We start from the raw sequence: 16,915 nt of genomic DNA, 5'->3' as shown, positions 1-16,915 counted from the left end.
AGAAAAATTTGTGCTGGTTAATTTTCTAGTGATATCTGCTAAAATTTAACTCTCTATGGATTTTTAGCCTTCCAAATATGTATTTATCCATACCTAAATGGGAGAAATAGATGAGTAATAAACAACTTTGAATATATAAATAAGGAAAAAACATATTTTAGATCCTGTCGTGAAAACCTCTTGCCACTGGCTTCATCTTTGATACTATTTTATGCTTCTACACATTTCATCAAGTATAGTGTGATGCCAATACTTTTTCCAAACTGAAGCCGGAGTAAGGGGTGGTATTTACCAGTAGGCAGGTAAACAACAGTGCCCCAAGGAAGTGGGGCATAGCCATACAGGTGGGCAGCAAGGCTGACTTCCAATTATCTTATGCCCCATTCTTCATTGCTGTTCTACTGAGCTGTCTCACCAGAGTTGGAGCTTAAACGCTCTTGGTAGCTCTCCAGATGCCTGTTCAGGGTCTAGAATGAGAGAGAGAGGTGGAAGATGACTGCAGTTCGGTGGAGGGTAGGTTGTCATGCAGAAAGCACTGTGCATGAATGTGCTTGTGCCCAGAATAATTGATAACAGTGAGTCCTAAATCTAGATGGAAGTTGCTGTGGAAACAGTGGTTGAGCTTCAGAATTCCTCGTTAGGATTTGGTGAATCTGCTCCTCATTCCTCTTACTTCTCTTCTTTTCTCTACTTAGTGTGTGATGTGCTCCATTTCCTGTTTTGATTAGGCCTGAAATAATGAATGGGAATTTGGTATGAGTGTGTGTGTGTAAAAAGAGTGAAGCGTAAGTTATTTGGAATTAAGCCAGACAATCCTGGCAGATACCCAAGTAGGAAATCTGTTCCTCTCTTAATCCTAGTCAGCAGTGGTGTGATGGAAAGTGTTTAACAACTGACTCATTAAAAAGAAAAAAAAAAAAGACGCCTGTAGCTTTTGCTGATTTCCCTGGTGTAAATACTCCCACTACGGACAATTTTAAGATAGCGGTTTGATGTCACGAAATACCCGTAGGTAGAATGTTTTACCTCACATCCCAAGACTTGCAGGAGCTGCTTCCTGGGACTAAAGCTATGGCTGGCACAATGTAGGATGGTGCTGCAATCACAAACACCGTTTTTCTCCCCCTACTTCTGTTACCATCAAACACTACAGTAGGTTCACAATGTGCAGCCTGGTTTCTCAACCTCAACACCACTGGTATTTGGGGCCGATAATCCCTTATGCATTATAGGATGTTGGACAGCATTCCTGACTTCTACCCACTGGATACCAGTAGCAACACCTACCTCTCCCTCATACAATGGTGACAACTAACAATGTCTCAATGTTTCCAATTCCTCTGGGGGCAAAAATTGCTCAGGATTGAGAACTACTGGTATAGAGATACTCTCACAAAACCTCCATTACTAGACGATGATCCTCATGGCTGTCTCTCATCACAGCTCCTTAGTTTTAAGTGCGTTGTCCTGGTACTTCATAGTGACAAACTAGCAACCCGTCAGGAGATAGACAGCCAAGGGTGCGCTGAGTTCTAATTGCACACGACAGTTAACCTCTATAGGTCTGCTTCCTCATCTGTAAAATGAGAAATACACCAGTTTTCATCTACTCTAACATTTCCTAATTTGTGTGTGTGTGTGATACTATTAACCGGCAGTGAATAAAGTTCTCGACGATTCTGGGTTATTGGTATTCCTTTCCGCTTGTGGACGTTTAAAGGTCGCCACCTAGTGGCGATCTACAAGTACTTTTTATTGTAGATTGCTTCCTGAGATGCTAGAGTATCCTGGGGGATGGGAGGGAATGCTTATAAATAGCACATTTAGCTTATTATAAAATTTTTGTGCTTCAACTCACTTGGAAATGTGAAAATATATATTTTAGTGGATTCCCAAATTATAATTTTTGTTTTCAATATTTATCAGTAAATATGTTCATGTATTATAATATTTTTTCTTATTTTCATGTATAATCTTGGTTATTATGTTCACTTAATTTTGCATAATTTTCACAAGCTATTATGAATTTTAATCTCAGTTTGTATAAGAGTAAATCATGTAGGCTATTTAGAGGAGATGCCAGGGAGACATAGAATGCCTCATGAAGTCAATGAAAAAGTAGGCTATCTTCAGAGCTGACTTTGAAATATGATTATTAATAGCAGAGGGCTGGAGAGAGGACACCATTTTTTGAGGAGTAATATTACCCAAACCTCTCTCTACTCCCATGGTCACTAAATGTAGTCTTTGATTTTGTCTTTAGAAGTCTCTTTGGGAGCAGCGATATGTTTTAGCTCATTTTTTGTATATAACAATACCTGGTTATCAATTAGCAATTTCACATTTCAAAAACACGTTAAAAGTTTCCCACACGAGGCTGTAGGAGTAGGTCAGACTACTGCTTTGTCTATGCTACCACCGACATTATACATTCCCAGTTCCTGTTGCCCATGTGCATATAATCCAGGAATCCTAGATAGCAATTAAAATCAGCCTCCATTATGTATAAGAAAAAGAGTTCAGTGAGTTGTCAGTGGTTTAGGAGTCAGAAAGGCCTTGATTTTTAAAGGATGAGAATAATTTTCTGGGAAATGATGTTTCAAAATGTGAGTTTTTCAGGCTATCTACTTCTGTTTGAATAGGTAAATTTGTTAATTTATTCTACTCTTCCAGGAAGTAAAAACATCTATAGATGTGTTTGAATATATTAAAATATATTAAATTTCTGAATAGCTATTATGCCACCTTTCCCAAAACCGTCATATGCAAACTGTCCCCTCTCCCACCTCAGCTTGTCTTATATTTACTCCTTCTGCTGTATCAGCTGTATTTTGATTGCTTATGATGGGCTGGTAGGTATTCTCATGTGTAGGCATTAAGGTTACTATTTATTAAAGTTTACTATGAAACTTCACTTCGTGTACTATTTTCCTCGATCTCTGCTTCTAATTATAAACGTTACGTTAACTTTTGAGTTCTTTAGTCTTTTCTTTCCTTCTAAAGTCTGTTAAGACTTTTCAGGGTTAAAAAGCCAGAGAATACTTAACAAGGCTTGTGGGAATGATGAGGTTAGGGGACAGAGCATTTCCAGAACTGAGGACGTGGCTGTTCCCCAAGCTGCCTTCAGAATGTGGGTTAGGAGGAGGGTGGAATTTGGCAGCTAGAAATCATTGCTCACTTCTCTGAGAACTAGACTTGGCTGGGTCACTGCGCCTTTCCCTCTGTTTCTCCTTGGTCTGGTCTACCTTCCGGGTGGTAAGGAAAATAAAGCGTGCCAGACTGCAAGTACTAGAGTAAAGAGATTGAAATGTGAAAATGTAATAAGCATATATTGCGTGTCTACTATGTGCCAGAAACTATGCGAAGCATTAAAAAATTCGAAAGATGACGAAAACCACAAACTCCAATCAAGTGTCCTTCATATTTTTTTCCCCTGGGGGGAGTTTAAACAGTCACCTCCATAGTTAACTGTAATCCAAGACAGACAAGTAAATTTAAAAATTGTTCATTAAATACACTTGGATAGCAAAACTCAACCAAATAAGGAAGCTTCTTCCAGAATACTGATGAACTGAATACAATTTTATAATTATTCCAAGAAGGCTGATTACTAGGCATTTAACACATCAAGGGTAAAATTCTTACTGAGAATGTCTCACGTCCTGATGGAAGAGGCTGTGACCAGTGCTGAAATCAGCAGTGTCAGCATAGCTGATGAAACTTCCATAGTGGCTAGATTACTATTCTTTTGTAAGACTGTTTTTTTTTTTAAGAGAAGTTTTAAATTCACATCAAAATTGAGAGGAAGGTACAGAGAGGTCCCATATACCCTCTTCCTTCATACGTGCATAGCCATCACCATTATCAACATCCCCCATCGGAGTCTATAGTTTACGTTAGGGTTTACTCTTGGTGTTGTAGATTCTACAGGTTTGGACAAGTGTATAATGAATGTATCCATCAATATTGGATCATACACAGTATTTTCACTGCCCTAAAAATCTGTGCTGTGCCTATTCATCCCCTCATCCTCACCTCAACCCCTGGCAACCGCTCATCTTTTTAATGTCTCCATAGTTTTGCCTTTTCCAGAATGTCATAGTTGAACACTTCATCTCCATCAAGAAGTCTGTGCTTTTAGCTTTCTACTAAGTACATATTTGGCAATGGGTTCTGATTTCCATTGGCTTGCTTTTCCAGGGTCCTCGTGGTCCTCAGGGAATTGATGGAGAACCAGGTGTTCCTGGTCAACCTGGTGCCCCGGGGCCTCCTGGACATCCATCTCACCCAGGACCTGATGGCATGAGCAGGGTGAGTTGTGTGCATTGTTCAAGGTCATATTTAGATAAATTTTGTTTTTGATTTGTTGCTCTGATTTTAAATTGTATTAGTTTAGATGTTGACCCTTGACTGTAAGAGCAGCTCAGTTAGTTTAATGCTGCTATGAACAATGGTGAAACTAAGAAATCCACAGGGAATTGTTGGAAAATTCTAAGTAGCATTTTTTTAAAGTGTTGCTTCAAATTATTTGTATTTCTCAATGTCAGTACTGGAGTCTCTGAATTTTTTCTTTCTGTTGATTCTAAAGACCATTAACGTCGTCCCCACTACAAGTTGAAAAGAGAGATGTGTCTCTATCCTTCTGCTGTTCTCTAGGCTCAGAATACTGATGAAATCTGTGTCATGTCCTCCACATCAAGGAAGGATGGCATGTCCATGATGATATATATGAAAGGACCGATGAGTTGACACTAAAAATACTATCTTATTGTTTACTGAATTTCCGTTTCCTACCAGAAATAAAATAAAACAAAATGTCTTTCTATACCTGCCTGTTTGAATTCCCAGTGGCAGACATAGGGGATTTATGAGTGGACTGCATGGCATAAGAAGGAAACATATGGAGCCCTGAAATGCAATTTTTGTTTTACAACAGTTAGTACATTTGTTTCTCAACTGATTGTAGATGGAATTGTCAATTTACTTTTTAAACAATAAGCACATTTTTTCCCACTAAAATCTGGAAATTAATAGAGCTCCTGGAATGTATATGGACAATTTTGGCCAGTTGGGTTACCAGAGTTTTTTTAGAAGTGAAAGAGAATAGGCAAAACTGTTGCCAATTCTTGGAACATTCAGGCATTCATTAGAAGGATTATAAAATTTTTATCAACTTACATAAATACGGTTTAAAGTTTACTGGCCGTGGACAAAGACAGTAGAATGCTGTCTAAGTAAAATAGTCTGAAATGGAATCTGGAATCCTTAGGACACATGTTTTAAAGGCATCTTTTAGGCTTTGTTCTGATGTCTGGCATGCTTTAACTGTGGGAAGAAATCAGATAAAGAGATTTAAACCTGAGATCAGTTAGACTGGCTGAGTACTTATCAGAATGATCCATGCTTTTATCAGGTATCAGACATTTGGCCCTTTGCAGTAGTCATTCTGAGGCCACATGGTCATAAAACACTCTCTGAGGAAGACGGTTCAATGAAAAACAACTTGAATCTTTTTCCTTGCTTTAAAGTCAAAAGTTTAAATGATTCTCAGGAGAGCTATTCTATAAGAATCCCGGAGAATGTACATCTCTCAGTTTAGTAAGTATGTTGATGTATGTCTTTTACTGTGGAAATGATGTCAACACATTACTTTTACAGCCATTTTCAGCTCAGATGGCTGGGCTGGATGAAAAATCCGGACTTGGAAGTCAAGTAGGACTGATGCCTGGATCTGTGGTAAGTGCAAATTCACTGATAAGCAAAGTACTTGTGGAAAAATCATTATAAAAAGAGAGGTTTGAGTTAGCTAATTAAGAAGTAATAGGTATCTTCTTAAACATATCTATCCATCCATTCATTCAATTTATTTATCAAACCCTGATACGTACCACTTAAAAGCCCAGTGATATCCCATTCATAGCTGTGCAAAGTATTTGTCAACGTTAATGAAAGGCTGTCTGTATATTTCACTTAATAGTCGAAGCAAATAAAAGATTTTAAAACACGTAACCACCTCTACCACAACAAAACTGTCCTTTTCTAATAGTTAAAAAAACTGCTTCATGGTGTTGTTAGAAGCGGTGATTTGGCAAAATTTTGAAACGGGAAAATTTACCAGTTTTTATTTTCATAATTTCCTACTTATCTTAATATTCTCTGGCTGCCTATGACAACAACGCGAAAGTTTCCGTGCTGGGCCTGCTGATCATCCCCATGCTCTTTGAATTTCTTCAACAGCCAGAAAGATTACCATTTTTCTCTGGGCAAGTACTTTAACCTGAGTATTTGGAATAATGCAATGTCACTGAATGAATTCACACTTTTCAAACCACTTCTCCCATGCTTTTTTGCTCATAATTCAAAAGCATCCCAGATTAATGGAATTTCAGGCAATAAGAAGTGTAAAGTCAGACCACATAGATAACCACTCCTTTTACCCACCCTTAAGACCAGCATTATGAGTAACTTAAATATTGTTTGTCTGTTTTTTAAGTCACAAACCTTATGGTCTAATTCAATAAAAATCTTGGGATAATTTTCTGAAAATATGAGTTTTCATCCATTTGACGTTCAAATTACATATATATATATTTTAATGAAGCTTCTAATTTCTTACTAGCTAAAAATATGATCAATTCAAAACAGAAATTTAAGTTTTTGCAGTAAGAACAAACTTGATTTTGATTTGATTGATATTACTTTCTCTTTTTGAGAGAGATTAGCCCTTAGCTAAGATCTGTCACCAATCCTCCTCTTTTTTGCTGAGGAAGACTGGCCATGAGCTAACATCCGTGCCCATCTTCCTCCACTTTATATGTGGGATGCCTGCCACAGCATGGCTTGATAAGTGGTGCATAAGTCTGCACCTGGGATCTGAACCGGCAAACCTTGAGTTGCCAAAGTGGAACATATGAACTTAACCACTGTGCCACTGGACCGGCCCCTAATTGATATCACTTTTTAAAGTGTGACATTTAAAAAATTGTATAGACATATATTAGCAAAGATTTTTAAATTGCGTTTTCCTTTTCTTCCATTTGTTATGCCTCAGTGTAATCATTTCATGTTTAACTAGGGAAAGCCTGTGTGGATATTTGAAATGTATGTTATCCAAGAAAGACATAATCCAGAAAACTCAGTGTCCCAGATAATTTTAAAGTTCATTTAAAATGATCTAGTCATTATTGTTGATGGTTTCATAAGCCTTTAATTCAACTTGCTCATGTAATTTATAAGAGTTATCTGCTGTGAAACTGAAGAATTAAATAGTTTGATAACTGTTTTATGCCTGCCAAGATTTTTCTTTTGTCAGATGTTCTGTTTTCACAGAACACCTCTTAAGCATGCAAGTGTTCTCATCTCAGAGACATTGAGTGTGTACAGACATATTCTTTATTTCTCTTTATGACACTGAGGAGGTGTATAAAAGCATCCCAAATGTTGTCCAGGCCTTAATCTTCTTGCATTTAGCTGCATTCCAGATGAGTACAGATGGAGAATGTCATCGTCTTCCACTGTCAAAGCTTCACTTTTTCAGATTCTAAAGCCAATTCAATATTATTGTAATCTTTGAGTTAATTGTCATGAACACTATGCAACTTTTCTTTTCATTTGTTTTTAAGGGTCCTGTTGGCCCAAGGGGACCTCAAGGTTTACAAGGGCAGCAAGTAAGTCTTTTCATAATTAAATTATATACTGTAGCAAAAATGAGAAAAACATATAAATAAGGTCTCTATGACATGATGCATTTGACTGGCCTTTAAATTGCATATTATAACGCTCACTTTGAATGAGCTGTATTCAATTAATTTTCGCTCACTTAGAAATATATGCAGTATGTTTTTCAGAGTTTCTTAATGTGGCTAAAGTTTTATCACCTCGTTTCTTTATGTGACTGACCTCCAATACAAAGAATTTTTATGTGCCTTTGCTTTTGAAATAATTATCTCATGTCATGATGAAATTTTCATAATTGGTTATGTGCCAGCTCTGAGGCTATGAAATCAGACCATAGAAGGCCATCACCGCATGGTATTATTAGAAATAACAGTCCAGATGATCACTCTATGGAATCTTTAAAAAGAACATAATACTGTACTTTTTTTCTATAGCCTATCAAATACCAATAAAACAGTGATGGAGAGTTATTTGAATTTTTGTAGTGATTTGACGGGCAGTAGGAAATAATTTTTCAAAACAAAGCAAGAGAAGAATTCTTAGCTCAGTCAAAGATACCATGTTGTCATTATCATGTGTGTGGGGTTTTACTTCTTGCCATTTTATATTACTGCCATTGGTTACTAGAAATTGTATTGTTGATGATGATGAAGAAGTAGACAATGATGATAGTGATCATGATAACTACCATTGATTGAACACTCACTCTGTGCCAGCACTATTCTAGATTCTTAACATGTGTTAGTTATCTAAAGAGCTGTAACAGCCTAATGAAGTAGGTACCATATTATCCTCCTTTCATATTTCTCAGATTAGGAAATTGAGATATAGAGAGATTAAGTAACTAACCCAAAGTCACACAGCTGGAGAGTGGGGCAGCCAGCATTTTGAACAATGGCAATATACTGCAGAGATTATAGGATTTAGTATTCTTTTTTCCTTTGGTTTATATATATAATTTCTATGCGTATAATTTGTTCTCAATTTTAGGGTGGTGTTGGCCCTGCAGGGCCTCCTGGTGAACCTGGTGAACCTGGACCAATGGTAAATGTCAAGTAAGCATGTAGACCCAGTTAAATATGGGTCCACCATGGTAATGATGTCATGAGTTATTTATTTTACCAGCTCTTTCATAATGTATCAAGAAGTTACAATCCGGTTCAGGAGCACTGTATTATGGACTGTGCTTAAGCTATATGTTTCTTGTGGCCAAGTATTTAAATTCAGAGTCTCAGACAGTGCTGAGATATTTGCATTTGTGAAATTAAACATTTTTCCCGCTGAGCACATAATCGAAGGGATACAACATAAAATTCAGAATATTAACAAAGCTATTTTCTCCGATATTTTTCATTTGTCTCAATAATATTTTGGATTATAGCATTGGTAGGTTTAGGTAAACATAGGTAAATATTCTTTTTTTCCTTTTGTTTTGTTTTGTGATTAGGGTCCAATTGGTGCACGTGGGCCAGAGGGCCCTCCTGGAAAACCTGGAGAAGATGTAAGCTGCCTTCCTTCACTTTGCTTTGAAATTTTAAAAGAGGCTAAGGGCGGGCTGCGGTATTAACATAAATATTATTCATTAATGCTTATTTCATGTCCCCCACTTTTAGCTCCCATTAAATTCAATCAAAAGTGGAGAACTCAGAATGGAATTTAACAAAACCTAGAAGTGTCTTAATTTGATGGTATTATATTATTAGGTACTCTCTCTTTCCCTGCAATTGTCAGGTTTTCCATTGTGATTTCTCCATGAGATGCTAGAATTGTTGTCACAATAGCTACAACCTTCGCTGGTCGAATCTCTCAAGTGATCTTAAGGAAAGACGCCTTACTCTGATGGCAAAACATCATTATAAGGTCTTCATCAAATGGACTTTTTAAATGTGTTAGTAGGATAGTGTCGATGTTGCTCTCCTATGCTGAAAAAGTTATTTCTTCAATTGGACTTCAATACAGTTAAAACTCAACTTCAGATTTTAACATTAAGAACCTAAGATCAAAAGACAGAGTGCAACAACAGATTGGCTTTTCTAGATTCTTTTCTTAGTTGTACCAAAATTGAGGATAAAATCATGGGTAGACCGTTAATTTCGGTGTGATACTAAACCAAATATGTATTTTCTCTTTGTGTGTCATGACATTTATTTAAGCAGATTGCATTGAATTTGGCCATACAGAAAATGTCTCTGGTAATTCTTAATTTCTTTTCGTCACAAGAAAAGAATTGGCAAGTAGTATTTTAAGGAACACTCTTTTAATTCAGTGCCACATGTTGAGAGAGAATTTCATGGCATATATGTGTGTAAATTTTGATGTTTATAAAATGGTGAGCTAGGCCACCAGTATAATTTATAACCGCTTCTTCTTCTGGATAAATTAATGAAGCCTCTACAAGCTGACTTGCTAGACCGGGTTAACATCAGGAATAGAACTCAGTATTTTTACGCTGTTGAGAGCATTGGGATGAGCTTTCTAAGGAAGACTTTTCGTCTGCATTTGATTTGTCATCTAGTCTCAGATGGGAACATTTTAATCCCTTTTTGCTTCTGCCAATCTTGTTTTTTTTCCATAAAGGGTGAACCTGGTAGAAATGGAAATCCTGGTGAAGTGGGATTTGCAGGATCTCCGGTAAGTTTATACTTATCAATACAATGACATAGACACAAACATAAAAAAATAAAGAACATTAAAGTTAACTCACAATTCATTGTTTGGATGTGCATTAGACACTTTCACCAAGACATGTTTTCTTCTGTCATTGTGAAACAGGACATTTTGCTAGACTGACAGTTAACTCCAATTCCCTCTTTGCATTGCCACCATATGAATGACCCATCTAGAGGCAGAGAATTATAACCTAACGTGGATTCACTCCAAATTGAGTATCCAATTTTCAGATAAGTCACCAGCCTGACCTATTTATAATTTACATCTCAATCTCATTTATCTTGTTAATATTTTTATTTTGTATTATTCACATGTCAAATACAACAGCTTGAAAGAGAGTTTATTGATTTGTTTTTCATCTGCTAGGGACAATAAATTGTAGACAAGATGCTTCTTTGACTGCGCCCCAAACCCTAATGTTGGCTGAAATTTTTGATTGATATTCTGGGCCCTAAAATCTTATGCTAAGATACACTGATCGCCAGCGCTTCTAACACAGCTGTTTTCTTCTCCCTTAGCTCACTACAAGGACAGGTCCCTGGCAACCCACTCCACCAGAATTCAGGACTTGGGCCACTTGGCCACACTCTGAAGCCACCTTTCTGTCCTCACTCACATCGCTCTGATAGGCCTTCCCCTGGAATATGCTACACAGGCAATGGGGAAAAATAGAGAAAGATAATCAAGCAAAAATCCTCTAACATTCTTGCTCTTAAAGTTTCTCCTTGTCCAACATCCCCGACACTGATTCAGCCTCTTACTTATTATATTTCCTATAATTTCCTTATATTTCTACTACTCAATACATCCACCAGTACTGAATTACTCTCTGTTTACTTTCTGAAAATTGATGAGTTTCAATGGTAGGCTTTTTTTAAACAAATGAATGCTGATCTTTTAAGGGAGTTTACAGGGCTCTAAGGATTACTGAGTTTCAAATATAAAACCAATCCCCCAGCTCCCTGCTCTTTCTCTTTCCTTTCCTCCCCCATCAGCCTGGAAAGTCAATGCAGGCAAAGGCATGCGGTTTAGTCATTAACACAGATGTCCATGTCAACCAATCCAGATTCAAACCTCCCTTCCTGCTGCACTCTTGCACATATTCCCAGCATGGGCCTTCCATGGGGAGGAAACGTGCCCTGCCAGCATGTCACAGATGCACTCTGCAAGTGCAGTGCAACGATGTGTGATTGGGCAGTGATGACAGTCTTGGGTCAGCAGAATGAGAAACTTTTATGAGCACTAGCACATCTGGTTCATTTTCCTGTTATATTAGAGATATGTAATCACATGAGAATTCCCTTGCAGACCACAAAAACTCAAAAGTTAACTAATTATTTGAAATAACATAGCTCAGTAATTCCCCTATAGGCTTAGATGGATGTGTACTGAGTTTCCTGCTCGAGACAGAGGGGAGACAAATCTCAGTAAAGGGGAGCATTCCAGTGGAAAAACTTAAAGGGAGTTCTTGAAGGGAAAGAATTCCTAAGCAGGGCTGTGTAAACAGAAGAATTAGTGGAACTTTGTTTGTTCAGAGAGTTGGTTTGATGTGCCTTTACTGTGATAACCCCCTCAAAACACTCCAGAACCATTTCCCCTGCAAGAGGTCACACAGGAATTATTGCTTTGCTTTTATCATATGGAGTTCATTTATTGAGTTACTTACTCATTCATTTAATTAACAGTAAGTGAAGGCTATGATAATGCAGAACAGAAGGATTTTGCCATCTGTGTGAGATTGTGCTAACGCAAGAGAAGTTCCTTAAGAAAGGTTTAGGAGAAGCACTATGAGTGTGAAGAAAAGTGTTAAACCATTTCTTCATTCAGTTGTTTATTTAATGATTATTCATTGGATGCTGACTAATCATACATAAAGCTAAGTGTCAGGGATATGCATATTAATAATAACAATGGATAGCATCAATCTATACCATCAAGGTGCTCAGTCTACTGGTGCCAGTAGTAATGGAATTCAGTTTGAAACCTAGTTAATGTGGGCAATGAGAATAAGTGAATAATTAAGTCACTGGATCCTTATGTATTTTAAGGGAGTATGAGGAAAAAGTTTCAAGTACCTTTTCAAATAGTCATACCATTTGAATTTGATCTCTATTTTTTTTGTTAGGTATGCTTAGGTGAAGGATGCATAAAATTAACAGATATTGAGTCAAGGAACCAACCCATTCTCTTTGTATTTCTTGACTTTCCTTTCTGCTGGATGTTTCATTCCTCAATTAGTTTTTTAAACAGTCACAAATCCACAAGCTTCTCCTGAACCTTTTAATTTAAAAAATTTCTGATTGTGTTTTAAAATAGTCTTTCTAATCATATTCTACTGCCAATATTTAGAAGTTCAGAGAAAATGAAACACATTGGCTTGTTGCAAATGCGTTTATTCTTGTACCACAAATAAAACACAATATAAAGGAAGGAAAGCATAGTTTTCCCTAAGTTCCTCTCCTGAATTTTTTCCTCTACCTTGACCTAGTTGATTTAGACACTGAACATGCTTATTTTCTTATTTTTGGTTTGGTTTAGTTTGTTTTGGTTTTTCTGCTACTAATTATAATACACAGTGATATCATTTGAAAATATCATGAAATCAATACATGGCATTAATCCATGTCTCTGTGTCAGTCATGTTTCCATTTCTAACAGTGTATTTGCCTTGCTCATTTTTGATCATCTAGATGTATTTGGATAGATAAAAGTGTACTACTCCTTTCTCTTCTTTGGTTTGGTGTCAAAAAACCATGTACCAGATTTTTTTTGCTGCAAAAAGGGCTATTAAACAATTTATTTTTATTAATGACTCTGAAATGCCTTATCTAGTTTTTTTTTCTTTTTTCTTTTTTTTTTTTTATAGGGAGCGCGAGGATTTCCTGGGGCTCCTGGTCTTCCAGGCCTGAAGGGTCACCGAGTAAGTTCAATCCTTTGTAATTCTTTCAGATACTGTGGCTTACTGAATAGGGTCTGGGGAGCATTACCTTCAAAATCTTTACAATTCCTTTGCCAATCGTCCTTAACTGGCTGTGGTTGTAGTGGTCATCTGTGGCTACCAAAATCACAATTTTTTTACATTTCCTCTAAATTGTATTTGATTCTATAAACAAATAAATTTTGAGTTCTTACTGGGAACTGGGTATTCAGCTACAAAAGAGGACACTGCGATAAATGAGAAGTGTCCATGGCTTTCAACTTCAGGCCAATAAGGGATACAGTTAAGAAAACAGGCAATTATTACGTAGTGGAATAAATGGCATGATACTAGAGAGTGCACTAGATCGCAGGAGGGGCCCATCAACCCACACTAGGAAGGCCATAGAATGCTTCTCTGTCTGTAACTCAAGAGAATTCGTATGTAACTATTATATGCTATGTGCATATGTGGAACGTACGTGTCTAGCTATCCAAAAGCATGGCTGATATTCACTCAGTATGCAGTGGCTGGCCTCTGTTTTGAGTGGTTGAGTTTCTGGTTAGAATGCTTGCTGCTGTACTAGTTATTAAATATTTTGAATATCACACCTTGATATAACCCACATTGCATAACTATATAAACTTTATAAGTGTTTGTTTTCTTTAAAGCCACCATAAGTTCTTTATTTGTAGCTATAAATTAAATTTCTATGAAGTCACAAAAATTTAAAAGGTGAGAACGTTGCAAATCGAAAATGCTATTTAAAGGGGGAAACCCTACTTTAATTTTCTTGGAATAGATTTTCAAAAAACGTTGAGAATTTGGAAACATTTTGAATAACAACTTTAAATTTGAGATCCGTTTCGTAAGGTACTTTCTTCTGTGACCTTATTTTTGATTCTCCTTTTACACGTCTGAGAATTAAAAGAGCAGTAAAACATAAATTTATATTTTTCTTCTCAGGGACACAAAGGTCTTGAAGGCCCGAAAGGTGAAGTTGGAGCAACTGGTTCCAAGGTAATTGTATACTTCAATATAACCTTGCTACAGTGTTTCGGTTCTGCTTCAAGTGCCTAAATTTTTTTCAGAACTATCTTAAATAATTCTGGAGGAAAGAGGATTATAAAAAAAATGAATAGTTAGGTAGATAAATGTAATTTTTCATAGATAAGTGGAAATAGATTTACCAGACTACATGACATGACCTAACTTTGCCACCAAGAATAACCACTGGGTTTCTGCCATGCAGCATGAGTGTTGTCTGTACACGAAGATGGCACTATGAATCCACTCTCTGAAACACATTCACTCTTTTTTCTTCTTTACAAATATCTGAGAGAGGGGCTGGCCCAGTGGCACAGTCGTTAAGTTCACACGTTCTGCTTTGGTGGCCCTGGGTTCACCGGTTTGGATCCCAGGTACGGACATGGCACTGCTTGTTAAGCCACGCTGTGGTAGGCGTCCCACATATAAAGTAGAGGAAGATGGGCATGGATGTTAGCTCAGGGCCAGTCTTCCTCAGCAAAAAGAGGAGGATTGGCAGCAGATGTTAGCTCAGGGCTAATCTTCCTCAAAAAAAAAAAAAAAAAAAAACCAAACAAACAAACAAATATCTGAGAGGTTTAGATGGTTCAGTAGCCCCATTATTCAATACACTTTTAATTCCAGGGGCTTTTGGCCATAGTTTCTTCTTAAAATTTGTTTATGTTTCTAGAGAGAGAGAAAACATCAAAGGAGTGAAAGGACTTTTTATGAGAAGTATCATGAAATACATATGTGGAAAAGCATTTGGCTTTAAAATTGTTATTTCTAGACTTCCTATAATATATCTTGAAGGAATTTTACAGTCAATTTTAGCTTTGTAAAGTTTTACTTCACCTGAAATATTATCAGACATAGACAAATAATTACTTTTTGTACCTACTAATGTGTCTAGGTGTGATAATTCCATCGGTCTTGTTGAAGTCCTCAATTTTATTTTAGACTTATTTCTAGGGAAACTAAATTTCCATTGCATTTTGAGAAAAGGTAATACAACAGAATTTTGAGGCCCTTCATTGAATATGCCTTTCAAATTCCCACTTTGAAAATATGCCTTTAAAATGATACACATATGGAGCAAAATGATGTGAATATCAGTTGTAGGGTTCTCATATTGTAATGTGATCTCATTTTTGCTTTAGGGTGAAGCTGGCCCAACTGGTCCAATGGGTGCCATGGGACCTATGGTACGTATCAATTTAATTCTTTGTTATTTCTTTGCTTTTTAGATTATATTGAGAATGTTTAAATGGAAAAAAAGGACATGGAGAACATATGTTAGCTGGTGAAATAATCTTGATTACCAGTTGACAGGCAAACACACTGTAAGAACTGTATCCTTCACATAGAAACGGCTTCCTGCATTTCATTGTTTTTCTTAGCTGTTAATGCCTTTATTCTTTTTCTGTATTCAGTGATTAAATTCAGGATTATTGTATATTCAGTCTATTAAAGCTAGGCTAGGTGTGATCTATTTAGGTGAGTGGTACAGGGTATGTATCTCCACAGGTGGAGACTTTTTCAAACCCAAAATTGCCCCAAGATATACTATTGATTGGTAGCCAATAATATTGAGTCTCAATTGGATTGAGTAGTATAATCAAACTCCCCTAGAGTTCAGATAAGATGCTTCAATGGATGGCTTTTCTCTCTCATCTTCAGGGTCCGAGGGGAATGCCAGGAGAGAGAGGGAGGCTTGGGCCGCAGGGTGCTCCTGTAAGTATGTGTATTTCAACTCTCAAATACTTTACTGAGTATGCTTTTTAAATGAGAATAACAGTACTGGTCGCCTGTTTTAATTTTAGTTTTTTTACTTTTCATTTTGAAATAAATTTAGGTTTACAGAAAAGTTGCGAAGATAGTGTAGAGAGTTGCCGTGTACCCTTTACCTAGCTTCTGTTATCGTTAACATCTTGCATAACCACAGTACATTTTTTGCCTACTTGTTGTAATAAAGAAATTAAGATAATAATGAAAACATATAGTGGCATGGAATATAGTTCATGAAAAAACATACAGTTTGGAATAGCAAGAACATTATAATAATAGGTAAAATTTATCGAGCACTTATTATATGCCAAGCATTCTTCCAAACGTCTTTTATTTCATTTTCATCACAATCCTAAAAGGTAAGTACTATGAACATACCCTTTAGAAGAGCTGAGTCTCCTGATCATCTGTCCTTGATCTATTTTAACTGTACAAATTGAGAAATCCCCTTGCTGTCTGCCTATGTACCTTGAACCTAGGTGGGGGCGTATTCTATTAATCCTCTTCACAGCTCTCTGAAGGTCAGGCTACACTTGCTGATACTTCAAACTTGCAGTTCATTACATTGCACCCACTTTGCTCTTAACAATTAAAGACTGCCACCTGGCCTCCATTATTTTGAGATCCTATTATCCCCATTAGTTTTAGGAATTCCAGTTTTACAATATCCCCTACTGCTACCCCACAGAAGACAACCACTTTAAAGCTTCTCAATGGTACCAAAGTCAGGACCCCGACTTGGGAGAACTCAATAGGCCATTCCTTATCACCTTGGTAAGTGAGGAGAGAAATGCAGAGAATATTGTAGAATAGATTCAGCTGTTGCCTTATTCAGCC

General features: G+C 36.9%; 1 protein-coding gene across 8 annotated transcripts in view; it reads left to right on the top strand.

The window, feature by feature from the left end:
* Positions 1–16,915, top strand: part of COL5A2 (collagen type V alpha 2 chain) — a 401,042-nt gene that overhangs the window by 343,079 nt on the left and 41,048 nt on the right. For all 8 annotated transcript variants that reach the window (XM_070580408.1, XM_070580403.1, XM_070580406.1 and 5 more), the window contains 10 exons: positions 4,201–4,311; positions 5,659–5,736; positions 7,623–7,667; positions 8,668–8,721; positions 9,125–9,178; positions 10,255–10,308; positions 13,214–13,267; positions 14,231–14,284; positions 15,451–15,495; positions 15,971–16,024. In XM_070580408.1, the coding sequence (XP_070436509.1) occupies positions 4,201–4,311; positions 5,659–5,736; positions 7,623–7,667; positions 8,668–8,721; positions 9,125–9,178; positions 10,255–10,308; positions 13,214–13,267; positions 14,231–14,284; positions 15,451–15,495; positions 15,971–16,024 (603 nt within the window). The remainder of the gene's footprint in view (positions 1–4,200; positions 4,312–5,658; positions 5,737–7,622; positions 7,668–8,667; positions 8,722–9,124; positions 9,179–10,254; positions 10,309–13,213; positions 13,268–14,230; positions 14,285–15,450; positions 15,496–15,970; positions 16,025–16,915) is intronic.

This window comes from Equus przewalskii, chromosome 17, assembly GCF_037783145.1.
Source record: "Equus przewalskii isolate Varuska chromosome 17, EquPr2, whole genome shotgun sequence".
Classification (NCBI taxonomy): domain Eukaryota; kingdom Metazoa; phylum Chordata; class Mammalia; order Perissodactyla; family Equidae; genus Equus; species Equus przewalskii.
The sequence above is the reverse complement of the archived record's forward strand: the minus strand, read 5'-3'. Positions and strand labels throughout refer to the sequence as shown.